Genomic DNA, 27,730 nt, shown 5'->3' with positions numbered 1-27,730 from the left:
AACAAAAAAGCGGGACCCTCTGACTAATTATCAGTGGACAGCTCTAAAGATAGCACCCATTAGTGAAAATAAAACAAGTGGTTTGCACATATGCAGAGGTAACATTATTGCTGGACAAAATATGCAGACTCTGGAGCAACATGTACTGCCAATCAATCAATACTGATATTATTTCAATGCCAAGCAAAATTCTGCAAGCATTACAAATACATGGCTCCACACTAAAAGGTCAAGACGGCAAATGATTCTCAGCTCTCAGAATATGAAGTTATTACAGTTTCAGCTAATAAAACTATAATTTCGTTGTTACTTTGTTTAGAAATGTGAGCTTGAAACTACAGCCCAACATCGGTTAAGTGAGTCACAGAACACATGAAAACATCTGAACTCTGAGAAGTGACACGTAGAACCTTGTAGAAGTTTGAGGTCTACTTCTATACAAACAGTAAACATTACATTTGGACCATGTATTAGCAGAAAACTTCACAGTAAAGACAAAAACAGTGGTTTTAAAACAGCATGCTTTCTCTTACAGTACTCAAACGCACGTCTTGAAGCTCATAAAAGAGCTGGGCTTAGAAGTCTACCCACAGTTCAATATGGGTAGAAAGGTGCACCACATGGGTGGGCCAACTTCCAAAGTTCGCACATACAAGACCAGCATTCCTGCTCTGTCCCCTGTGGTGCTAATGGACTTCACCCAGATCCTGTGGAAGGTGAGACTTGCACAGTAACATTCTATTGTTAGTACTTTGCCCAGTCAGAGTAGAAGGATCTGGAAATACTACAGTTCCAATCTATGATGTTTGGTTTGATTTCTTGTATACCAAACATATATTTAAAAAATTAATTTTATTATCCAATAAAAATGTAAAAGTTTCAAATCAATATGGTAATGATACTTTGTTTTCTGTTTTTGGATTTATAGGACAAAAGTGCATTTACCACATAGCAAAGTACCAGAAAATCTTGAGTCCAAGATAAATGGTTAGAGTACCAGTAGGAAGAATATACTGTGGGGAAAATTGCACTGGCAAAATCCTATTTGGCAGCCTTGAGCTATTCTTCTGTTATTATCTCTATCAATGGGATACTTTTGGTTCACAGTGGTGAACCATCACGTGTGGGTGTGATGTGATGATTTTCCTCTGCATTCAGATTGACAGACTGTGCGCAACAGTATGCGTCCAGGATCCCTCAAAGACTCCAAATGCTGAAGAACTGGACAGCATGACGCTGCACACGTACATTGAGAAACACGCTTGGACTGCAGGTCAGTTTAAAGAGTGCCTTTAACCTTCTCATTGCCTCAATCTTTCTCAAGCAAACATGTCGAGCTCCTCTGGTGAGACTCCAGAGATTCAAGTTTGAGTTCCTCATATCTCATCTTCAAAAAGTAGAAAACAAGATTAGGAAAGAAAATAGTTTCCACTGCAGATAAATGTACCAATAAAATATGTGCAAGAATTTGCTCACAATGATGCATGCAAGCATAATGGTGGCATGGAACCGTGCTTTAATCCTTTGGGAATCTCCCCTGTCAGAAAATCTGGCATGCATTTGTCAAGATATTGCATTGTGGGTGCTGCATAGATTATTAATGATTAAATTCTTTACGCCAAATCAAGTGACTCACTGCATCGGCAGATTCATTGAGAGAAAACTAAAAAAGGCATCTACATTTGACAGGATAATTGCAGAAGTGATAATTACCATCCTCTCAGGCAGCTCTTTCATGTAGCAAGCTGAATTTTTGACAGTGTACTCTGTGTTGGTTAGCTCATAACAATTTTATACTGTCATTGTAGGAAAATGTGTATTATTCTCGCATGTGTGAAGGCTATAGTATGTATTATTCCATGACAGAACTAAAAGAGGAAATCGGGCTGTGTAGCAGGTCTGTCTTTGGAATTGAGCCATCCCAGATGTCTTTCCTATTCTTCCTGATGTATGCTACAGCTGCTGGAGGGCTACTGAAGCTGCTGGAGAGCACTCCAGGTTGTGCTCAAGAGTTCAAGATAAAGGTACATACCTATTATCATTCCCCACACTCAATATTGTTGGCACAAGTGCTTTTTCAAAACTTCAGGCCACACTGACCTTTTTATTTATTTATTTTCTATTAAACTTAGCACCTCCCAATCCATGTCCCAAAAATCCCACTGCCTCCCTTTGTCCTCGAAATATTGATTCGCATTTAAAGCCGCAGTCTTGTATTGGATTTTTCCACTTTTTAAGTCCTCTGGAAGCATAAAACTTGTGTGATCCATTTTTGTGTTATTGCTTCAGAAACTTCTCTCCCTCCCAACAATGGTCATGTGTAAAAATGGGCTGAGAGCCAAAAAAGGGGCATAAAAAGTAATTGACAAAAGAAGGCCTTTGGCTAAATGGTGCAAAGTGCTTGATGTTTAAACCTATGTTTTAGCACACTTCCTGCACTTGTTATCATCTGGAGCTGTTTTCTTTTAATTGCATCCTCGCTATGGCCTGGAATGAGTACCGCAGCATCACTGAACATGACACGGCACCAAATGTGAACTGAAAAAAGCGTTTCAACTTAACAGAAACTTATTCCTGTGGTATTTTATCCTTCCTCTCGACCTCAGCACTTATTTGTGTGCATGTATCATTATCACTTCTTTGTTGTTTTTTTCTCTACTTAAGCAGCTGTGAACATTTGCTCATATTTTGTTTTACACTGGTGCAAAAACCCCCAAAACAAAACAAAAAACCTACCTGAAGTCAGTTTTCTGGCTTATGAAGACTAACCAGGAAACTTTTCCTAGAAATACACTTGAGAGCAATGCAAATTGAAATGTATAGAAAAATCGATCATTTGCAGGGGTCAAGTATTTTGTTAATTAATAATAATAGTTTTTAAGCACACCTTGAAGTCTAATATCTGCCTCTCCACAGGGAGGCACCCAACAGCTTTCAGAGTGTCTGGCAGACCGTGTTGGATGGAAGAATGTCCGGCTGGGTTGTGCTGTGACAGCCATATGGCAGGTAGGGTACAGTAACGACACACTCAGGGATTGATGAGGCGCGACACAGAGATAACAGCTTCCTCAGTAGGGAAACAGGCTGTCTCATGTGAAGGCCTGTCTGTTCTGCTTGAATGTCTCCTTTATCCACAGCTGAGAGACTAAGAGGGCTCCATGTAAATGCAGTGCTTCTCATCAATATATTTTCTTGTTTGAAAAAAAACAAAAAACAACAACCCACCCATAGCTACAGCCATCAACTTTGACACAAAATCTGTGCAGACATAAATATTCTACAAATATTTACTTTGAACAAAAACAAAAATAAAAGAAACACTTCACGTCTCTGAACCACAACTCATAGTCCCCTTCAGGTTGGATGACTATATATGCCTTTCCACACTCCGGGCTGTTTGTTCTCATTTTCACGCCCCACGCTCCCTCAACCTTTCTTAGTTATCACGGCTCTCATTAGTACCCGGTTATCTGCCTGGACTGGGAGTCATAGTTGCCACAGTTTACAGGCAGTAACCAAAATGTTCTGCATGCTCTGTTAGTTCAGTTAGTTCACTCTTTGGTGATTTTTACAGTTCAGTTGCTCGAGTTGTGTTTTATTTACATTTCCCTAGAAACCCTGATCCACCTGTGAAGTAGTCAAACTCGAACGTCAAGGAAGGTGGTAGGGAAGCAGACTACGCAGACATTTCAGGTTTCCAGACGTGAGCAATTTATTTACAGTGAACTTAATTTAATGTGTAACTTAACAAAACTTTCCCCCAAAGTAACTCAATTAACAAACCTCAACAGAACATGGATCTGGTAACACAGCTCACCTCTCCTCTCTCATCTGAATCTGGTAGAGACTGGCTTTAAATAGGGCCATCAGTTTCCCTTCAATTAGCCAAGGCAGTATCACTCACTTGAACTGAGGGATCTAAAACTCTACACAGATGATTAAAAAGACACAAAACGTCACACTTCTAATTGGCACATTTACACAACTAAATGGCTGTATTAAGGAAAAGAAAAAGATTCAACAAGTCCCTTTAAACCTTAACACAAACAAAAGGAAGCATTTCTATGGACAAAGAAACACTTCCACTTCGTTCGACCTGCTGATGTCACGTGTGACATCATCAGGACTTTAAAATGAGGAAATGCTAGGCAGGCGTTTCCCCACACCTGACCCTCATGAAGACTGAAAAGAAAGAGCATTATAAGTATGAATAAATTACTTAATCTGTAACATAATAAAATATAGAGAGACATGTAACTGAGTATTTGCCTTAATTTGCAGAATGTTTGATTTGCCGGCAATAGAACGCTTACACAAACAAACCCGGGATAGTGAGTGCAGCAATGTTACTTGACAAATAGCAAATCATAGCAAATAAATAGAAACAGAATAATGTGCATAATGTGCAAAAAAAAGGTAAACACATATGGGACAAATGGAGAGCATTGCAACTGCTCATCCACTTTGTCACACCAGCCCTCATTTCTTTGGATTTTGCTTCCAAGAAGCCAGACTTTCTTGTCATTTTTCAAAGTGGTCTTGAAAAATTGTTCTCCAGGCTTTGTAAAGGTCTTTCAAAGTTTTTGCTTTGAAGATTGGTGGCTTTTCCAGTCCAGTCCTTGTAATCATGAATCATTTAAGCATAGAAAGTGCACATAGCATGTGTGATTTATTTTATTTTCAACTTTAATTTATATATTTTATCTTATTCTTTCCCAGTTAAATTTACCCTTCATTCTAATTTGTTGTTGTACAGTCATTTCATTTTTAACTTTAATTTTTATATTTTATTTTATTCCTTCATAGTTAAATTGACCCTTTTTAATTTTCACATTTATTTCCTATCTTATTCATAGCATTTTTTTTTGTTTCTTTAGGTCACGAGCAGTTGTGTAAGCATTTCACTGCACCGTTATCTCTAAACATAACAGACAACTTAGCAAAGAACCAATCTTAAATTGTACCTTTAGACACTGTGACACTAGCAGCTTGTCGCAAAAATACAATTTGTTCCCTTTTTTTGTTGAAACTATGAAAAATGCCAAATGTAACACAGTTTGACAGACATAAAATAGTATTTTTGCACCAACAAGTTTATTCCTAAAGACTTATTAGCTGACAAATCCTGGCATGATTTGCAGTGTTAGAAAACCTAGAAAACTGCTAGACAAGAGAAGAAGTGGAAGACCTTAAAAAAAAAAACTCTACAGCAGATGAACAGCATCTGAAAGTCATGCCCTCTTAATAGATATAGGGAAACATTCCAGCAAAGACCTGACACAGGACCTGAGAGATGCATCTGGCCCTCCAGGTGTTCCATCTACTGTTCACTGAAGCCTCATCAGAAGTTCTCAATGGAGGCAGTGTCAAGAAGCCATTCATAAGGAACAGAAAAGCTGGTTTACACAAGGAATGGACTGAAAACATCACCATTTGAAAAACATGTGATTGCCGATGGCATCCCTTTTCAGCATGAAAATAATCCCAAACACATTGCCAATGCAGTGAAAACACATCTACTGTAAACAGAAAAACACAATAGGACACAATCAGGCGTGGATTGGCCTCCCCAGAGCCTAGACTTCAACATAACTGAAGCAGTGTGGGATCATCTTTACTGAGAATGGAATAAAAGGTAACCAACATCCAAAGAACAAAGGAACCTGCACTTTTATTTATCTTTTTATAAAGATTTTCACAGACATACAAAAATCTTAAATTATGTTGTCTTTCATTGCAAATTTACTTCTTATAGACCAAAAATTTAAAAAGCTGCTCAAGAAAGAGGTTTTTTTTAATAAGTGTCTAAAGTAAAACAATCAAATGAAAAATATACTCAGTCCTGATAAATATTAATTACTTAGAAAATATCTAAAGGTAAAACTGCATCATTTATGAAGTAAATGGTCACAAAAAGGCAATAGCGTGTACTAGCACAGACTGGGTGAAAGACGGGGCACACCCTTGACATTTTGCCAGCCTATCAAAGCACTAACACGTATTGACAGACAAACACATTCACACTGACATTCACAGCTACGGGCAATTGGGAGTTTTCACTTCACTTAAGATGAAGCAAAGCACAGAAAGGAAACAAATACAGGCATGAGAAGCTCAAAATACTTCACACAGAGATGTCCCATTTGGTGAGGCTGCGATAACACTCAGGAACCTTTTGCCGACAGACATATGGCCTTGCCAAAAACAAAACAAAAAAATAAGAAAAAGATATCAGAAAATAAAAACACGATAACAACTGCATGTGACAAAATCTCACATTTGATTATAACATTTTCCAGCTGTAACTCTGGGAGTTATGCCTTCGCGAAGCATGGAGACAAACGAATTAAGAGTACTACTAAGGACTAGGAACAAATGCCAAGCTTCAGCCTCCTCTGAAAGCATTTTTTAGTAACCTTACCCTATTTCCCAATGTTGCCACTGAACAGTCAAAAATTTCAAGTTGAATTGAGGTTCAATCAAACACATATTTGAAAAACTGCTATTTTAACTGAAGAACGTGAAAGAATTCTTCCATTTTTGGTTTTTATAGCTTCATGTCATTGCAAGTCTGTTTGTAAAAATGGTCAATCAGAGTATGCTGAATCAGAAAGGAAGCAGTTAGTTTTTTTCCCCCCTACAATTAAATGTTAATAAATAAATTAAAATAAAACTCACTGATTAAAAATACATGAGCACTGCTTTGCAGTTAGAGGTCAACCTCTTTGCCTGGAAAGTTAGGTGCACCAGTGAAAGTCATTGTTATTTTTCTTTCTCACACAGTGCAGACGTTCTGTTCTTTCTAACGTTCGCTGAGAATGATTATTTTACACCTAAATGCAGTTGAAATGAAAGCACAGCCATTATCTCTAACTTATGTGTCTGGTGACTCCATCAGACGCCATCTGAAGTTATAAAATCGGACCAGCTTCAATTTAAGGGATTGAAAAAAAAAATATTGCTTTACCTGCTGAGAAAAAAAGTCATTTTTATATGCAGACACCGACTTTCAGTGATTCAAATGTAATTGGACAATTGACTCAAAAGCTGCTTCATGGAGAGGTATGGGCTATAACTTTGTTACTTCTTCATACATTAAGCAGGTAAAGAGGTCTGGAGATGATTCCAAGTGAGGCATTTGCATTTGAAAACTGTTTCTGTGAACCCACAGCATGCGGTCAAAGGACCTCTCAATGTCACTGAAACAAGCCATTCTAACAAATCCATCAGGAAGATAGCACGGACATTTTGATGGCTCCACGATAAAGAAAGACCTCTTTACAACATCCAGAGGAGAACACTCTGCAGGGGGTATGCACATCATTATCCAAGCCTGTCATTAAGCAATAAGTAACTCAGAGTCATTCTGAATTTTTTATTAACAACATGTAAAGCGCAACATGGCTACAGGCTCCTGCATATATAAGCTACTGAGACCTCAGCCTCTCTAATCATCTGATCTGGGTCTTATATTTTAAGGAAAAAGACAACCACACAGCTGAGGTTTCAACTCCTAAACTTTGGAGTACCCCATCAGATTTACACAATCAGTGGTTTCTTTTACAAGCTGCTGAAAACTCTTTTTAATAGCTTGTCTTATCCTTAATCATCATTCTATTATTTTTGTCTATAACTGACATCTAATTTCACCTATGCTTGTGAAAGTATGTAGGAATAAATGGAAGACCATATGTTTGATATGACACGATATGTTTATCCAAAATGTGAAGCACTTTGTAACTCTGTGCTTTAAACAGTGCCACAAATAAAAGGTTGTTGTTGGTTTCTTAGGGATTAAGAGGGTAACTAAAAACCAGGTGCTGTTAATCAAAAGCATTTGATTAACTGATAATCAGTATGTGTGACCACCTCTATAAAAGCTTTGTGTTAACACAATACCACAATTTTCCAAGTTGTGAACATCTAGCAAATTAAGGTCACTGCCACTTACAGAAACAGCAAAAAAACCAAATAGTGAAAAACAAAGAGCTACATCTCAGATCTTTAGATGTAAATGTCTACATAAATTCCTACTTCTGATAGTTTGACACTGCCTCTACCTCCATAAACCACCATTTAAAAGTTGTTTCAATCAAAACTGAGACTGGTGAGTGAAACTATAGCATGTGATTAACATCATCATGATGACTACATCGATAATGGCAGAGGGGGTACTCTGCCATTATCGATGTAGTCATCATGATGCTGGGAATGGCCAATACCATTAGACTATGAGGATAGAGCTAACTACTCAAAGCAACTTTGCAATGATCAGCTGTGAAATAAATAGAAATAGACCAAAAACAAGACAGAAGAATTACCACAACCCCCTTACTACAGGATTTTCTTTTAATGTGCTGTAATGTAATGTACATGCTTTTATATACTGTATTTCTAGTCTCACTGACCACTCTGTGTAATCCAGACTTTTCTTCATTTAAAAAGATCTCTAAAAGCACATTCGTGGAATACTTAATGAACACAGACAAGTAAATATGATTTATCATTTAACAACTCTCCTCATAACTCATTCTCCAAGGACTACGGTTCACTTAATGTAACAAATATATACAACACATATATAACAAGATGATTATATAATGTGGCTTAATGGAAAACAAAACCCCAGAATTTAACCGTGGTGGGGAAAAAAGGTAATTCAACAGAACAAAGGGACAAACAACTGAGGGCAAGGAACTTCATTTTGTGTATACTGTATTGGTAATAAATTATATCCAAAATCGATCAAAGAAGTAACCTAAAACAGCTCTACCATATCAAACAAAATGAAATTTAGTTTTTAAAATAAAACTGTATTCCTGTTTGTGTTTAAACAGGATGCTGAGTGGGCCAGGGTGATGACTGCTACAGACACCTTCTTGTGCAGAGCTGTGATTGTCACCTGCCCCCCTCATTTGGCAGGTCAGTGTGCGTCTCCCACCACTGTCAACTTGCTAAATGAAATTCTCAGTGATGCAGAAGGCAAATATCCTTCTCACTCATCTGTCTGTCAAATGTGGCAAACTGTCCATCCATGCAGATAAATCTATGATTTTCCTAAATCTTCTTCAGCTCTAGAGTGTGGCAGCCACTTTGGCTGAAGTACACTCAGGTCTCCAGCTCATGGACTGCCTGGATTAGATTCTGAACCACAGCAAATGTTAAAGCCAAAACTTTAACTGGAGTCTAACATGACTTACAACTGAAAGCTGTGGGAAGTTGAAAGTGGCAAAGATGCCATTACCAACCTTTCTAAATTCAAGTTACCAAAGCAGGGAGTGCTTTACATATTTTGGACTGTTTGTAATAAGCTTTAGCTGAACCAAAATTCAAAGGAAAGCAATGCTATAAAATTATTTTTACAGACAGGTGATTTGTTTACTCGTGGCTGTCTGACAATATATGGGGATTTTTCTCAACCCTTGATTTATTTTCCTCATATGGAAATAGAGATACCTGCACCCCAGCATCTAATCAGCTACAGTAGAAAATTGTGTTGATGTTGATTGGGATTTGGATTTGATTTCTGCCTTCCAGCTGGTGCTTGTCATGTGTAGGACACACACCAAGGGTGGAGTTGATGCAGGTTGAAGTTGTGACTGGAAGCACACTTGGTTTTGCCAGGTTTGGATTTAGCTGAAGCTAAATCCGAAGTGCAGGCTTATACTGAGTCTGTTCCTATTTGTACTAAGCTGGCAAAAGATCTGTCACTCAAAGCCTCATAGTCAGAGCCATGGACCAAAGCCAGGATCCTTAATGAGACAGGTCTGAGAGCAATGTTGAATTATGCAGCATGGATTGCTCTGGCAGTGTCACACTTTGGCCCTAAATCAGTGTGGGGAGGTTGACAGGTACTCTTGAAAGCCAAAGTCAACCCAGTGATTGAGACGACATCTCTCCCAAAAGAAGTTGGGTGTAAATTTAACAAAGGTTTGCAGCTTAAAGTCCTCTTTGTGACATGTTTCAGGTTGAATTTTCTGGGAACTGGGTAAACCTGGGCAGCTTTGTGATTTGTGGGTGTGAGAAAGAACAAGCCAGGTGGGATTGACGATAAAGACGAAATGATACCAAGTCTCTCTTTGACGGCTGAAGTCTAAAATTATATTTGCTGTATGCACAGCACCTGTCTCTTTTACAGATTTTTGGTGCTGACATTTCAATCGAATTGTAAAGTCACTGGAGTAATGGGCAGCTGGTTACAAAATGTGAAAACCCCCCAAACTTCCCGAGTCTACAGGATGCCTGGCATCAAGATGTGCCACTATATTCACACACACCAGGATTTGTTTTCTAATACATCATCTTAGACCTGTTCCTGGCTCCTGTATTTACCTCCCTGTTCATCCATCCATCTTTTGTAATGAGTCCCGTCAGGTTTTTTTTCTTTTTGATAGCCCTTCTTTCACTCATGTTCATGATTTATGAACTGTTTTGTCACACGGCATATTGAGATTGCTATGCATGAAAATGATGAATGTGGAATTAGGATCTGTTGCCATGTGTTAATTTTGAAATGTGGACATGCAAAATATTTGGATGTTTTTCTTGGCAAATAGTTTATAGGTTAGTATGTTTATAGAATCTGAGACTAGATACGATTAAGATAAAAATCCTGAAAAGCATTTTCAAATTTCTGTTTGTTTGTTTTTTAATATAATGCAATTAAGCATACCATCCAATATTCAGCAACAGTTACAGAGAGCTTTGCAGCTGCTAAATTAGCATTTAGTTTCACACCGTATTACTGTTTCTCATTTCAGGAAGCTCTTAGTAGAACATGCTGTGAGTGCACGCGTTTGTGTGGGCTTGTCTGTGTGTATTTATTTTGAAAGCGGTGAAGCTAAAGTTCTCAAAGACTGCAAACTCACAGTACCTGAGTATAGTGGGATGCATATCTCGTGCAGGAGGAGCTGCTCTAATTAGAAGAGGCTTGGGCAATGGTGAGGAAATGTGCCATTCAGGTCTGGTTTACACTAGTAGAAAAATGGGTAAACAGTGCATTAGCAATGATTTTGACAACTTACACTGCATGAGTCAGGATTCTAGGTCAGTATCTGCTGTGCTGTGAATGAAACTAATGGAGCCTAATTTAGGGATTAAACATGAAGTGGGAGCTAAAGTGATTGTGAAGATAATTAACGCACTGTGATTTTTATCTTGCTGAGTTTAAACTCAGTGGAAATAAATTTCACTCTCTCTTTATATTTTACATCTCTCCTGATGAGTAATATAGCAAGTGTTGAAGAACAAACAATCATAGCTATAATTTGCAAACCTTCATTGACCAATGGATAATTGCTATGGAAAATTTGGTCTCCTGGAAGGCTAAACCATGGTCGATATGAGCTTTTGTCATTGGAGATTGATCGTTACTGTTTTTTTTTTTGTTGTTTTTTTTTTTTTAGGTCAGTAGGGATGTTAGTTTTTGAAAGATAAAAATGATGATATAAAAAAAAAAAAAAGGGTCTGAAGTGACCATTTAACAAACTACATTTTTGGGGGGTTAAACCTGATCATTAAAAAGCTGTGGTTAGTCCTTTGCATCCAAACAAATAGAAATGGTCACTGAGGCTTTAATGCACTGTGTGTGCAGTCAGTGTAGCTTGATTGTATTTAACCGATACAGTATAATCAAATAGGTTTGGTTTTTTTTTAAAAATGATATCTCCTCATCTCAAACATGCCATTCTTCATTTCTGAGCATTTTCAGCTGCCATGCCTTTATTGTGGTGGTAAAATATTCAGTGCTACAATAAATAATAGATAAAACTTGTCTGTATGGGCACTGCATAGTATGCATTTTAAAGGTATGATGGGATAACATCAGCAAACAACACAATACTGTAGTTGCCCTGAACAGCCCTGTAGTAATAGTTGTGCAGTCAAACAGTAATACGAAATATCAAGAAGTTGTTGCCCAGATAAGAGATTACTGCATAAAAGTATGTCTTAATTAGATTCTCATTTCTATTCAGAAAACTGTAAGGCATGGTTTCCTGGCACTAAAATTAGTAGTCAAGATTACAGTCAGGTATTCAGAAGCAATTAAAAGTCATTCAATATCAAAGCATAGTTAAATTAATTAGTAAACAAATTGCTTTGGACTCAGAGGTCATTGTCCTCAAGTCCACTTTTGCTTAGACCAACAGCAAACCTCGAACAGTGGTGTAGGTATGGATGGGGGAGGGTGTATATGTCGACTACTGCGCCTTCAATTTCAATAAGTGTCAAGGGGATGCATAGGTAATTCAATAAAGGGTCTGTGCTGTAACATGGCCATAGATACAGACCTCCATCTTTAACATTTTATTTAAGTGGTTGATGAAGAGTGCTGCCCATCTCTAATGGCCTTACAGATTTATGATAGTAAGTAGCGACTGCTATTTCTTTGGTATTCATTTGTCATTATTACCTGTATCTTTTAAATTAGCTCTGGGTATGGATACCTCCCCAGGATTATGGCCAGAACTGTGATTTTTTCCTCCTTTGTTTCAATCAAACAGCTGACACATTAATTTATTTTTCTATTTTCAGATGCAATTATCTTAGCCAGTTACCTGGCAAGAAGGTGTGTGTGTCACTATTTTTTTTTCCCTTTTCTCCACAGCAGGTTGCTGAGGCTTACGCTGTGGACTGCTCTGTTGTTTTTGTGAGGATGGAAATGATTATCTTTTACAGCTTACAAAAAGACAGCCGGAAGTTTTCATACTTTTTAAAAGATTTTTTTTTGCACCACTCCTCATAAATTGCCATTCAGAAGCTGCATCTCTGAATCATCACCCCTTTGATGTTATGTCTTGATTTGAGTGGCTTTTCAAGTTTCACTTTCCTCATCCTTCTAACAGTCAAAGACACTGAAAGTGCCAGTACCGTATGCTGTGCTAAAAATTCAGAATGAAAAAGTAATGGAAATTTTGAGGCCTTAGTTGCCGAAGGCAACCGCAGATGTGACTTGCAGGTCACATCCCGAAGAAATTGAGAAAGTGTGGTTACTGTTGTCCAGGAGTGCATTCACAAAAATTAAGTCAGAGAGGATCAAATGCCAGAATTTTTTTAAAAGGAAGGACATGAAATGAAGACAGACAGAATGACGATGAAAAATTGAAAGGAAACCACTCAGAGGGGAAGCAGTGTCCTCAGATGTCAGAGTATTAAGGGTCAGGAACAAAAATTTGTGCAGATAGCTTGGACGCTATGAGATGCTCTTGAACTTGCCACTGTTTTGCATAGATGACAGTGTAATGCAAAAAATCACTGAATAGATGTAACACATGTCAAATTTTAAAAGGTCCATGCAGTCAAATAGAAATGATAATGTGAGGACAATGACTATCCGATCAAAACTAAAAATACTGTCAGCCCTTGAGTGTTGGACCCAGTGAGGAACCAAGAGACTATCATTGCCTTAAGTAAACCCATTTATTTAGTAATTAAATGCTCTAGAGTGAAGGATATTTTGTTATTGTCAAAGTGGCTTTTCCACTTTTATATCAGACAGGGAAAATCATCAGTATTTATCCTGTGTATATACTGAAATCTGTGCTCTCAAAGCTTTATGATTTAACCCACCTTTTCAGAAGATGCCAAAAACAAGGGGACCTCAACAGTAAAAAGAACAGAAATTATCGGATACCTTAAAAAGATAAGACAACAGTGTTATTTTTCTTTCTGCTGCAAACAGCTGATGGCTGTCTCAAATAGGAAAATTTGCTCGCACTCGCTCATGTTTATGTAAGTGCATAAATTGCCATTGCATTGTTCCTGTTTTATACTTTTACCTATGTCGCCTTGATTTGACTGTGATTTTGAGTTGCGGTAGCAAAGTTCCACAAAAGTGTCACAACAGATTAGCATATTTATGAGCGGATGATTTCACTGCACTTTTGTGTTCAAAAGCGTGAGATGCCAGTGCATGTATTTACTTATCTGCAATTCAACAGCTGTCTGACAGAAATGTGGTAAAAGACATCCCTTGCCATCAACTTAGCAATGCATGGTGTCAAAAATAGTATTATGGATAGATACCACTTGACAGGTCTTATGTCATGTGTACAGTGCCGTCAATTGAATGTCTAGGTGCCCATGTCAAATTAGTTTTGAGCCACTTATCATGTCACTGTTTTTCAATTATACTGCTTCAAGATCATAAATTTTGTTCTGCATTGAGGGCATTATTTTGAGGTTGCTGACAGGCCCTTGACGGTTTCAAAATGATGTTTCACATCTTCCAGTGGTTCATTCGTTAAAAGCCTGGCTTCTAGCCAGATGTTGGTACACTTGCCAGGACAAGCACAGAAACAGCTTGCCTTCTCTTTATGCGTGACATACGCTAACTCTAACAGTACTGATGAAGTTACTTGACTGCCTTCACATCAGTGAGATTGAGCTTTAACAGATGTAAGCACTGTGATTAGTACTCTGAAGCCAAGCAGCAGAGAGAGTTGCAGTAGGTCATGGCAATTTATTTAGAAGGTCATTAATGCTAGTCAGTGATTAAAGATAAAGCCTGATCAATAGAAGGATTAGCTCCTGAGTTCTGTCTTAACTTTAGTTCCTTTACTCTGTGTTTCAAAATAAAAAAAATAAAAAAAGTAGACTAGTCCTATGTGTTATAGTATGGTTTATAGTAAAGCGCATGAAGTAAGATTAGTGAAGGTGATGCACTAGAGGGCAGTTTTTGGGGCATCTGTCAGTAAGGAGGTAGAACAGGCTGTCTACCAATCAGAAGGTTGGTGGTTCAATCCCCAGCTCCTCTAGCCTGCATGGCAAAATGATGCAGTGTGAGTGTGTGAATATCAAGTTGAAAGCATTAGGACATAGAAAAAAAGCAACTCTATGAATGTGTGAGTGAATAAGGCTTGGAATAAAAATACTTTAAGTGCTAAAATAGATATGAAAACCACTCTGTTTATTTAAGTACTAGTCCAGATTAAGATTCATGGTTTACCTTTGTTTTCCCACCAGCAAAGATCAACTACCAACCAGCCCTGCCCAGCCAGAGAGAATTCCTTACTCAGAACATGCCTGTGGGTCATATGATAAAATTCATTATTACCTACAAAATGGTAAGTAGAAAAAAAAAACAAGAACACACAGAAGCAATGTTTATATGATTAAGGTTATGATGATCTAATCAAGAAGCATTTGTTTTAAATGATAACTCTTTTCCCTTCAAATCTGTTGGGCCAAAGTTACATATAATTCACTCCAATTAATTTGGTAGTTACCACATTTAAGACTGATTGGCTATGGTCGATAATGAAGTTGGTTGTAGATTAAAAAGGTTTTATGTGACTATATATTAGGGGTGCAACGATATTTGTATCGATATTGAACCGTTCGATACAGTGCTTTCAGTTCGGTACGCATATGTATCGAACAATACAAAATTTGTAATTTATTTTATCAACTTTCCTTCTATGCTGTCTGTGTTGAGCGCTCAGTGAATCTGCGTTCGACTACTCCGCCTAGGCTGCACTGTCGAGTGCAGATCCACTGAGTGCTCAACACAGACAGCATTGTCAGAAGGAAGAGCGCAGGGCAAGCTAGTGAGACAGAAGTTAAGCTCTCCTTGCAACATGGCAAATTGAACCTCCCCCACCCTCATTCAGATCTGGCCTTTGGAATTATTTTGGTTTTCATGTGACCTATGACCCCGAAGGTAAGCGCGTCATGGACTAAAGTAAAACAGTATGTTGGATGTGCCATGCAATGCTCAATTACATGGGTGGGAGCTAGTGTGTTAGCGTAGTTAGCCGAACTGAGCCTCCACGTGTACAAACCATGACGGGGGGTCATGGAGCCAAAAGTCCGGCAGTTTCAGCGCCACAGCGAACGTAGCTGCAACAGGAGGCGGAGGTCCGGCGGCCGCTGATGCATCCATAGCGGAGTCTGCGTTATCTACGGCCCGTTGCATGCTCGAGTCAGGGGTCACCAATGTGGAGGTAAGCATCAACGACACAGAGCTCTCAGTTCTCACTCCTTCTTTATTCGTCTCCAACATCAACTGCGCATATCGCGCCACAAAACACAGGAACACACTTCCTATACACCGGGTGTGAGTGGAGTCCTCTAGTGGTCCACCACAATATATATATATATATATATATATATATATATATATATATATATATATATATATATATATATACACACACACACACACACACTTATTAGGGGTGCAACGATACTCGTATCGATATTGATCCGTTCGATACAGTGCTTTCGGTTCGGTACGCATATCGAACAATACAAAATTTGTAATTTATTTTATCAACTTTCCTTCTGACGATGCTGTCTGTGTTGAGCGCTCAGTGGATCTGCGCTCGACAGTGCAGCCTAGGCGGAGTAGTCGAACGCAGATTCACTGAGCGCAGGGCAAGCTAGCGAGACAGAAGTTAAGCTCTCCTTGCAACATGGCAAATTGAACCTCCCCCACCCTCATTCAGATCTGGCGTTTGAAATTATTTTGGTTTTCATGTGACGTATCACCCTGAAGGTAAGCGAGTCATGGACTAAAGTAAAACAGTATGTTGGATGTGCCACGCAATGCTCAATTACATGGGTGGGAGCTAGTGTGTTAGCGCAGTTAGCTCATTAACGTGTTGGCCGTCCAGCCCCATGCACGGGGCGATCCGCGGTAGCTCATTAACGGAGATTTGCCGTGTTGTGGCGTTAATGTCATTTCAACGAGATTTACGGTGACAGCACTAGTGGGAACACAACGAATATGACTGCACATTTACGCCGACAAACAACAAGCACGCATGCTACAAACTTTACCCGAGTTATTTAGACAGCCGTTAGCACATGATTCTCCTTATGGGGACCTGATATGTTTAATATGCTGCTGAGAATATAGCCCAGAAGAAGCGTATAGTATATCTTTTATTTTGGAAAGAGCCATTTCTCTGTAATAAACTCTCTTTTCCAAAGATGAGTGATTCCTCAATCAGATACAGGGCTCACAAAATTGCTAGCCTGACGTCCCGGGCCTAGTGATTTTTCCAGTCGGGCTACCAAGATCTATCTCTGCCCTGCCCGTCGGCCTATCGTGGGAAGGAAAAATATTGTTACAACTTTGTTTTATTGATTTCAACAATGACATACAAAGTTAGCAACAGCTAAGTCAATCTTGATTTCAGAACAGTGGTATGTCCATTATACCCTCCAACCCCCCAACCCGAATTCTCCCCCTACCAGGTCCACACTAGACAAAACACCGCAGAGAACCAGTCTCTGCCCACACACAAAAAAAAACAAAAACAACATCTCAGGACCCATATGGCCATATGCTTGGCTAAGTAAATGGTAAATGGCCTGTATTTATATAGCGCTTTACTAGTCCCTAAGGACCCCAAAGCGCTTTACATATCCAGTCATCCACCCATTCACACACACATTCACACACTGGTGATGGCAAGCTACATTGTAGCCACAGCCGCCCTGGGGCACACTGACAGAGGCGAGGCTGCCGGACACTGGCGCCACCGGGCCCTCTGACCACCACCAGTAGGCAACAGGTGAAGTGTCTTGCCCAAGGACACAACGACCGAGACTGTCCGAGCCGGGGCTCGAACCGGCAACCTTCCGATTACAAGGCGAACTCCCAACTCTTGAGCCACGATCGCCCCAAGTGTGTCGAATATATTCCTCCAAAATGCACTCCATTTCGAACAAGACCAAAACATGTGGACATGGTTGGCAGGCGATAGTCCGCATCTGCTACAGGCATCACTGATGGTTGGATAGATTTTAGATAATTTTGCGTTTGTATAGTGTACTTTATAGACCACCTTGCACTGAATCAAAGCATGGCGAGCACAAATTGAGGACGAGTGAATCAATTTCAAAGCATTTGGATTATCTCCAATAAAGGTTGGAGAAAAAGGGAGTGGTGAGCTGAGTATTGATGATAATGAGTAACAGCTAGATGCAGTTTCCATTTGTACCCAGACTGTTGCAGGGGGGTCGTTATGAACCCAATGTAAAAGTTTTTGTATGTTAGCTGCCTAATAGTAGTGTCTAAAATTGGGCAGACCAAGACCACCGTCACTTTTAGAGGACTGAAGAATAGACTTGCGAATTCTAGCTTGTTTCCCTCCTCATACAGTGGGGCAAAAAAGTATTTAGTCAGCCACCGATTGTGCAAGTTCCCCCACCTAAAATGATGACAGAGGTCAGTAATTTGCACCAGAGGTACACTTCAACTGTGAGAGACATAATGTGAAAAAAAAAATCCATGAATCCACATGGTAGGATTTGTAAAGAATTTATTCGTAAATCAGGGTGGAAAATAAGTATTTGGTCAATAACAAAAATACAACTCAATACTTTGTAACATAACCTTTGTTGGCAATAACAGAGGTCAAACGTTTACTATAGGTCTTTACCAGGTTTGCACACACAGTAGCTGGTATTCAGGCCCATTCCTCCATGCAGATCTTCTCTAGAGCAGTGATGTTTTGGGGCTGTCGCTAAGCAACACGGACTTTCAACTCCCGCCACAGATTTTCTATGGGGTTGAGGTCTGGAGACTGGCTAGGCCACTCCAGGACTTTCAAATGCTTCTTACGGAGCCACTCCTTTGTTGCCCGGGTGGTGTGTTTTGGATCATTGTCATGTTGGAAGACCCAGCCTCGTTTCATCTTCAAAGTTCTCACTGATGGAAGGAGGTTTTGGCTCAAAATCTCATGATACATGGCCCCATTCATTCTGTCCTTAACACGGATCAGTCGTCCTGTCCCCCTGGCAGAAAAACAGCCCCATAGCATGATGTTTCCACCCCCATGCTTCACAGTAGGTATGGTGTTCTTGGGATGCAACTCAGTATTCTTCTTCTTCCAAACACAACGAGTTGAGTTTATACCAAAAAGTTCTAGTTTGGTTTCATCTGACCACATGACATTCTCCCAATCCTCTGCTGTATCATCCATGTGCTCTCTGGCAAACTTCAGACGGGCCTGGACATGCACTGGCTTCAGCAGCGGAACACGTCTGGCACTGCGGGATTTGATTCCCTGCCGTTGTAGTGTGTTACTGATGGTGACCTTTGTTACTTTGGTCCCAGCTCTCTGCAGGTCATTCACCAGGTCCCCCCGTGTGGTTCTGGGATCTTTGCTCACCGTTCTCATGATCATTTTGACCCCACGGGATGAGATCTTGCGTGGAGCCCCAGATCGAGGGAGATTATCAGTGGTCTTGTATGTCTTCCATTTTCTGATGATTGCTCCCACAGTTGATTTTTTAACACCAAGCTGCTTGCCTATTGTAGATTCACTCTTCCCAGTCTGGTGCAGGTCTACAATACTTTTCCTGGTGTCCTTCGAAAGCTCTTTGGTCATGGCCATGGCGGAGTTTGGAGTCTGACTGTTTGAGGCTGTGGACAGGTGTCTTTTATACAGATGATGAGTTCAAACAGGTGCCATTCATACAGGTAACGAGTGGGGGACAGAAAAGCTTCTTACAGAAGACGTTACAGGTCTGTGAGAGCCAGAGATTTTCCTTGTTTGAGGTGACCAAATACTTATTTTCCACCCTGATTTACGAATAAATTCTTTACAAATCCTACCATGTGAATTCATGGATTTTTTTTTCACATTCTGTCTCTCACAGTTGAAGTGTACCTCTGGTGCAAATTATTAAATTGTGCACAATCGGTGGCTGACTAAATACTTTTTTGCCCCACTGTATGAAATGTGACAGAATCTTTTCTAACTTGTCAAAAAATGCCTTGGTAAGAAGAATCGGAACATGTTGAAAAAGATACAAGAATTTTGGGAGGACACTCATCTTTATCAGGTTAATTCTCCCTGCCACTGACAATGGTAGAGAAGTCCAGTGGTCACAGTCTTTCCCAACATTTTCTAGTAGGGATAGAAAATTCTCCCTCATCATTTTATGTATAGAAGAGGAAATAAAAAACCCCAAATATCTAAATCCGGTTTCTGTCCACTTAAAAGGCACTATTGAGTGGGGAAGAGCTCTGGCCAGGGAATTGAGGGGTTGCAACTCGCTTTTTTGATAATTGACCTTATATCCTGACAGTGTACCATATTGGTCCAGTATGTCAAAAAGCACCGGGAATGAGTTTAGAGGGTCAGAAATGTACAGGAGCAAGTCATCTGCATAAAGGGAGAGTTTGTGAGTCACACCACACCTTGTAATGCCTTTAAATCTATCCTCTAAACGCAGCCATATTGCAAGAGGCTCGATAGCAATGGCGAATAGGAGGGGTGAGAGAGGGCACCCTTGCCTAGTGCCCCTCTCAAGTGGAAAAGGCAAAGACAAGTTGTTGTTAGTACGAATACAGGTGGATGGCGAGGAATATAGTAGCTTAACCCAGAGAATAAAGTCAGCCCCTAAGCCAAACCTATCCATCACCTCATAGCTCCACTCGACGCGGTCGAAAGCTTTCTCCGTGTCAAGAGATACCACAACCTCTGGAATCGAGTTGCACGATGTATGGATAATATTCAAGAGGCGTCTTGAATTGTCATATGAGTGCCTGCCGGCCATAAATCCCGTCTGGTCAGAGGCGATAATTTGTTACAGAACACGTTGTAGCCTAAGTGCAAGGATTTTAGATAGTATTTTAAAATCAATATTTAAAAGAGAAATTGGTCTGTAACTGGTGCACAACAGAGGATCCTTGTCCTTTTTCAAGATTAAACAAATAGTAGCTTCGGACAAAGTCTTGGGTAATTGACATTTTGAAAAGGCTTCATTATACATATCTTTCAACAACGGTGCCATAAGATCAGAATTGACTTTATAGTATTCTGCAGAGTAACTGTCAGGGCCCGGCGATTTACCTGTGTTTAAGGATTTAATGGCTTCTTGTACCTCTACTACAGTAATAGGTCCCCCTAATCTATTCTTGGAAAATGTATATTTTGGAGAGTTTCTTCTGATAGAGGGGGAGAGCTTGAAGTGTACAGATTGGAATAGAAACTTACAAATACTTCATTAATTCCCTCTGGGTCCGATATTATGTCACCAGCAGCAGACTTGACCTTTGGGATTAGCTTGGAGGTTCCTTCGGCACTGGCTTGATAAGCCAGAAGTTTCCCTGCCTTGTCACCGGATTCAAAAAAGCGTTGCTTAGTCTTAATTAATTATAAATTTAAAATAAATGTTAGAATCCACAAGGGGGTTCTTTATAAGTCTGCACTTTGCTTGATTAAGAAAATATCATATGTTACAGTGACATGTGGGGAAATTAACAGCTGATTTTAATTGCAGACAAAACTTGTATATCAATAACAAAACAAATTGCAGTTTCTGGTGTAGAAAAAGTTTAAAAATATTTATTTGGTAAGCAGAAGTCTTTATCAGACAGCAAATAACTAACTTGACACATTTATACATCAATCTGACAACAATCTGTACAAAAAGCTTCGAGCACATGAAATTTGATTTGTGTAATCTAATCCATTTTGCACTTCCACTACAACACCACAGTTAATTAACAAAATGCTTCTGTGCCTTGTTAAGTAACTGAAATTGTCAGCTGTACAGAACATAAAACAATTTGTGCTCATGCAAACATTTATTTGATCAGTGTCTTGGCAAGATGCACTAAGATTCCAATAAACACATGGAAAAACTGCTCACTGATAGACAATATGGTGTCATTTTTACTCTGCTCCTGTGCATCTGCAGAAATTCTATAGTCTCAGATGTATGGAGACCTTACTTTTATCAATTACGATCATGAGTTGTAGCCCAGGAGCCATGAGTCATATGTCTGAGATATACATGTTTAAAAAGGTTAAATATAATAGATGTAAAGCATATACATTTCCCTGACAGGCTGAAGAAAATAAGAGTATACGTGAATGGAAGGGAAACAAATCATCACGAGAAACAAAGTTCATTGTTTGTAGCTCTTGAAAAGAGCACCATTATTTCTTTGTGCACAGTATTATCACGGCTGGTGGGTCAAGACATAGACACCAAAGGATGCCTTGTGCCTAATTTGGCTGCCAGCTGCCTCTGACTATTCATGTATAAAAGTACAAAAAACAACATTCCCGTGGTGTAGGTGCACCCATTTGCTTTATCAGATGTTTTAACACTACCGTTGTGTGGTCTTACATGTGTATGTGCAACTACTTTCATCCTGCTCTAATGTCAACGTGAAAATGCTCTTTAACAACTTGGTGAGCGACAAAACTATCTAATTTTCCCTACAAAATACCTCTGTTGTTGACCTTAATGGTTGTTTTTAGTATTTTGAACATCTAAATCCGCGGTTCTAGTGTTCCATTTCATTTCTGCACTTTATTTTAGCCAATTTCTGGTTAAATCTGGTTTGCATTATTTATTTATTTATTTTTTGGGAGTAGTAATTAAACATTTTTTTGCAGGTTTTATAGGGAAAAACAAAAACCAAACAGCTGAATTTCCACTCACCTGTGCTACTCTGGGATTTGGAAATCAAACCTGATTGCAGCAAAAACACCTGATTCACCTAGTATTTTCCAACACATAGCACAACCTCCAAATCAAATCAAATCAAATCACTTTTATTGTCACATCACATGTGCAGGTACATTGGTACAGCACATGTGAGTGAAATTCTTGTGTGCGAGCTTCACAAGCAACAGAGTTGTGCAAAATACAATAACATAAACAGGCAAAATACAAGAATGGCTACATCTGAAACTAATAAATATATGTACAATATATAATAGTATATGCATTTCTGGATGTGTATACTAAATATTTTTCTACGTGTGTGTGTGTGTGTGTGTGTGTGTGTGTGTGTGTGTGTGTGTGTGTGTGTGTGTGTGTGTGTGTGTGTACACATATTTTACAAATTAAATAGAGTAAACAATAAATAAAATATATAAAATAAATAAAATAAAATATACAGAGTGAGACATGTGCAAAACAGTGGCATTACTGTACAGTATGGAGTGCACAATGTTAAAGTTCCAGTAGTGAAGCTGAGGTGTCTATGAAGTGTTCAGCAGTCTGATGGCCTGGTGGAAGAAGCTGTCTCTCAGTCTGCTGGTACGGGACCGGATGCTGCAGAACCTCCTTCCTGATGGAAGTAGTCTGAACAGTTTATGGCTGGGGTGACTGGAGTCCTTGATGATCCTCCCCGCTTTCCTCAGGCACCGCTTCCTGTAGATGTCTTGGAGGGAGGGAAGCTCACCTCCAATTATCCGTTCAGAGCACCGCACTACTCGCTGGAGAGCTTTGCAGTTGTAGGCGGTGCTGTTGCCATACCAGGTGGTGATGCATCCAGTGAGGATGCTCTCAATGGCACAGTGATAGAAGGTCCTGAGGATGCGGGGGCTCATGCCGAATCTTTTCAGTCTCCTGAGAAAGAAGAGGCGCTGCTGCGCCTTCTTCACTGTTTTGTTTGTGTGTACTGACCACGTAAGATCCTCAGCCAGATGTACACCAAGGAACCGGAAGCTGCTCACTCTCTCCACAGCAGCGCCGCTGATGGTGATGGGGGTGTGTACTTCTCTGCACCTCCGGAAGTCCACTATCAACTCCTTTGTCTTTGCGACGTTGAGGGTGAGATGGTTGTCTTGACACCAGTGGGTCAGGGCGCTGACCTCCTCCCTGTAAGCCGTCTCATCACTGTTGGTGATAAGACCCACCACTGTAGTGTCGTCCGCAAACTTCACAATGATGTTGGAGTTGTTAGTGGCTGTGCAGTCGTAGGTGTAGAGTGAGTATAGGAGAGGGCTCAGTACACACCCCTGTGGAGCACCAGTGTTCAGTGTGACGGGGATGAGGTGATGCTGCCCAGTCTGACCACTTGGCGTCTGTCAGACAGGAAGCTAAGGATCCAGCTCCCCCACCCTCATTCAGATCTGGCCTTTGGAACTATTTTGGTCTTCATGTGACGTATGACCCTGAAGGTAAGCGCGTCATGGACAAAAGTAAAACAATATGTCGGATGTGCCACGCAATGCTCAATTACATGGGTGGGAACTACTGCGTTAGCGCAGTTAGCTCGTTAACGCGTTGACGCCGTCCACCTCCACGCACTGGGCGATCCGCGGTAGCTCGTTAACGGAGATTTGCCGTGTTGTGGCGTTAATGTCATTTCAGATTAACCCTGACAGCACTAGTGGGAACACAGCGAATATGACTGCACATTTACGTCGACATCATCCTAGTGCAAAGACAAGTGGAAGCAGACAAAAACAACAAGCATGCATGCTACAAACTTTGCCCGAGTCATTTAGACAGCTGTTAGCACATGATTCTCCTTATGGGGACCTGATATGTTTAATATGCTGCTGAGAGTATACCCCAGAAGAAGTGTATAGTATAGCTTTTATTTTGGAAAGAGACATTTCTCTGTAATAAACTCTCTTTTCCAAAGATGAGTGATTTCTCGATCAGATAGATTTATTATTTTATCCCTTTGTTTAAGCAACATTAAATTTAAAAACTACGTTTGAGTTAAAATATATATTTATAATTTTAATAACTGACAAATTAAAAAAGCATGAAAATATTTTTGTATCAAAAAAATATCGAACCGTGACACCAATGTATCAAACCAAACCGTGAATTTTGTGTATCGTTGGACCCCTAGCCATCGGCCCCTCTGCAGGACACCGGCCCTCGAGGCCTGGAGTTGGACACCCCTGGTGTAAAGGAACTTGACTAGCCTGCACAGAGTCCTGGTCTCCACCTGATAGAACACCTCTGGGATGGGATTAGAGCACAGACTGTGAGACAGACTGTCTCATCTAACATCAGTACCTGACTTCACAAATGTGCATGCGTAAGAATAGCCAAAAATTCCCTAAAACACACTCATAAGTAGGGATGGGTATCATTTAGGTTTTATCCGATACCAGTACCAAACCGGTACTTTTGGAATGGTGCCGGTGCTTAAACTGTGCTTGAACCGGTGCTTAAAGAATGAAGAACACAAACTTTGTCCAAAACCCTCTCATGTTCAGCTGTTTTTTTTGTAAAAAGATAACAATGTTAGCCTTTTCTGCAGCTATAGGGGATTTATGGTATCACTCTTGGCTGGAAGCAGTGTTTAAACAATGGGGGGAAAAAAACTATCCAAAAACCTCTCATGTTTAACTGTTTTCCACTGTTTCTTTGGTCATTTTAGCTTTTTTGGCCAGGGTGAAGGGAGTATCTGCCATCAAACAAGAAGACAGCCGCATGTAACTATGAGGTGTTTGCTAGTTCACCTTACGTGCATTAATGTAATAACGTGGTTAGCCTACTCAACGTAAACTCACGCAGAGAAGAACAGCTGCTGCTGCCATCATCACCCGTCATCATTTCTGCTACACTGGCAGGGCTAGGGGCCAGGACTCTCCTCTTCGGGTTTTTGGGGGATGTTGCAAACTCCGGGACCGATAACAGGCAACCCACCCGGAGTAGATGTGCTTGGTGTGAGGTCTCGCAGCAAGCTATCAAATACGGTGCATTTCTCGGCTTTTAAAAAAAAAAAACACTATGCGTCGCCAGGTGTTTCATCAGATTCAAGGTGTTACCTCCTTTGCACAGTATCACCTTAAAGCACTTGTTGCAGGCTGCTGAGTTTGCATCTTTTGCTGTGAAGTACAGCCAGACTTTTGACCGGTTCGCCTTGGGCGTTTTTAATCTGTATTTCTGCTCTAAAAGAACGTACGTACCTGGGCCTGCCTACTACGCTCGCAAAGGTAAAATGATTGGCTGGAATCCAAAGTGTGTGACATCTCAGGGAAAAAAAGCACCGAAATAAAGCACAGAAATGTGCGCTGCTTTTCGGTCTGGTTACTACCGTTTATGTCAGAACGCACCGGATGCCGGTACCCATCCCTACTCATAAGCCTTGTGAAAATCCTTCTCAGAAGAGTTAAAGCTGATATAGTTCCAAAGGCCAGCACACATCAAAGATTAAACCCTATGGATTAAAAAAGGGATGTTACTCCAGTTCAGTTTTGTGCATCTGTGAAGGCTTTTGGCAATATAGTGCATTTGTCTTGCCAGAATCTGCTTTCTCTTTGGATTGTTTCTAGAATAGGAAATAATGTGAACTTAAACAGCATATTGGATGCTCGTTTAGCATTTGAATTAGCCTGGGAGAGTTGATATGCCCTGTGTAGATAATAGATGAATTTGTCATAAAGTATATAAAACATAAAAAATATCAAATATAAAAAATAAAAGCTTAATTTCAATCACAATGTAAGCACATTTTGGTTGAAATCTATTTAGCCTTTTTGTGGGTGGTTGTTGGGGTTCTTAGCAGTGAATAACTAATCAAGATCCAAAAAGGAAACTGTAATTGAAACCAAGTCTCCAGTAATCATGTATTAAGCAAAGTCATTATTTATTTTGAGCAAAAATACAATGGAAATAATTAAAAGAGAGAATACAAATTCAAAGCAAGATCCAGAAATATGCTTTCAGAATCACAGTTGCCATTATACAATGACACTGATCACAATGTTAGAGAGAAACAGCATAAAAAGATGACTCATCACACATTTAAATTCATGTGGATGTAAATGTGACAGCCCATGCTTATACAAATGTAAATGCAGAATACATAGTAGCATTAGTAATACCATAATTTGTGATACAATGCTGCTAGTAGCAGTGGTCATATTATGTTTTCTTATAAAATTCCCCATGTCACAAAGTGAATAAATTCTTAAAATAAAAAGTTTAAGTGTTATTTGATGCAGGTTCAAAAAAGTCCCTACTTTCCAAAAGCCTGTGCTGTAAGAACATTAAAGTTACTTATTATTACATGAGGCTATGAGATTGCCAGAAAGCAACACTTAGTGTGTGTGACAGAGCCAAATGATTATAATTTTATGAAGCATTTGTATTACATTTGTACATCTCATGCTATTTTACTGCCACAGGATGGTCTTCACATACATGAAATGTATTCAAATTACCAACACTCCAATATATGAAAATAAAATTATAGTTACACATGAACATGTAATTTGCATTAGCTACGACATATTATACTTTATAATATTACTAATATTATAATATTGTTCAGTAAAACAAAGCTGTCACAGACTGTATATTTATATTGAGCACACATTTCTTAAAAAAAACAAAATAAAACCCACAATTACTGACAGGTTTTGGATCTGTTGTTTTTGAAAGAAATTTAATGAGGAATCAATTTAATATTTAATCACCACAAATCAGGGATTTTCCTTTATAAAATAACTACATAGATGTACTATACAGAGGCCCATCCAGTGATGTGTTACCTAATTTAAGGCTGATTGATCATTATAAAAAGCCTTTGCCAGTAATGGTAATTGCCGATTAAAGAAGCACCGCTTTTTGTTCCCTAGTGTAGTTGCATGTCTGGAGCTTCAGCTTAGGTTTCGATAACAGTCTCAAAAGGGGTAGAGATGCAAAGAAAAAAGCCACTCCTGATATTGGCCCAAAAGATCAACATGGGCAAAGGGACACAAAACCTGGACAGAGAAACATTGGAAAATGTGCTATGAACAAACAGTCTGTGTTTGAGATGTCTGAACCAAAAGAAAAACAGCTGTGAGATGTAGAATAAATACACAGATGCTGAAAGAGGTGGTTGGTCCCAACTACTATGGTTTAACATCATTCTAAAGTGAAACCAGATAATAACCAAAAGTTCAAAAATTATACACAAATTTTTAAAGAAGTTGGTCAGGTAACTTCAGGTCAGGTCAGGTATTCAGTAACTGAGTGGCCAACACAGGACCTCAACCTTATTACTAAGGTG

The 27,730-nt window shown here is 39.6% G+C and overlaps 2 protein-coding genes across 2 annotated transcripts in view; one reads left to right on the top strand and one right to left on the bottom strand.

Annotated features, from left to right (window-relative positions):
• vsig8a (V-set and immunoglobulin domain containing 8a) overlaps positions 1 to 27,730 on the bottom strand; it is an 88,678-nt gene that overhangs the window by 38,077 nt on the left and 22,871 nt on the right. The window lies entirely within an intron of this gene.
• The window catches only part of LOC147325648 (putative flavin-containing monoamine oxidase A), a 57,440-nt gene that overhangs the window by 9,782 nt on the left and 19,928 nt on the right, over positions 1 to 27,730 (top strand). Inside the window, exons 3-8 of the mRNA XM_086300240.1 lie at positions 536 to 716; positions 1,159 to 1,273; positions 1,867 to 2,024; positions 2,917 to 3,006; positions 8,838 to 8,922; positions 14,965 to 15,065. Of these exons, the coding sequence (XP_086156366.1) occupies positions 536 to 716; positions 1,159 to 1,273; positions 1,867 to 2,024; positions 2,917 to 3,006; positions 8,838 to 8,922; positions 14,965 to 15,065 (730 nt within the window). The remainder of the gene's footprint in view (positions 1 to 535; positions 717 to 1,158; positions 1,274 to 1,866; positions 2,025 to 2,916; positions 3,007 to 8,837; positions 8,923 to 14,964; positions 15,066 to 27,730) is intronic.

The sequence above is a fragment of the Aulonocara sp. 'chitande type north' Nkhata Bay genome, linkage group LG7, assembly GCF_057382095.1.
Source record: "Aulonocara sp. 'chitande type north' Nkhata Bay isolate Kocher_YH1m ecotype deep benthic linkage group LG7, A_spYH_male_GT1.1, whole genome shotgun sequence".
Lineage (NCBI taxonomy): Eukaryota > Metazoa > Chordata > Actinopteri > Cichliformes > Cichlidae > Aulonocara > Aulonocara sp. 'chitande type north' Nkhata Bay.
This window is presented reverse-complemented; position numbering and strand designations above follow the sequence as displayed.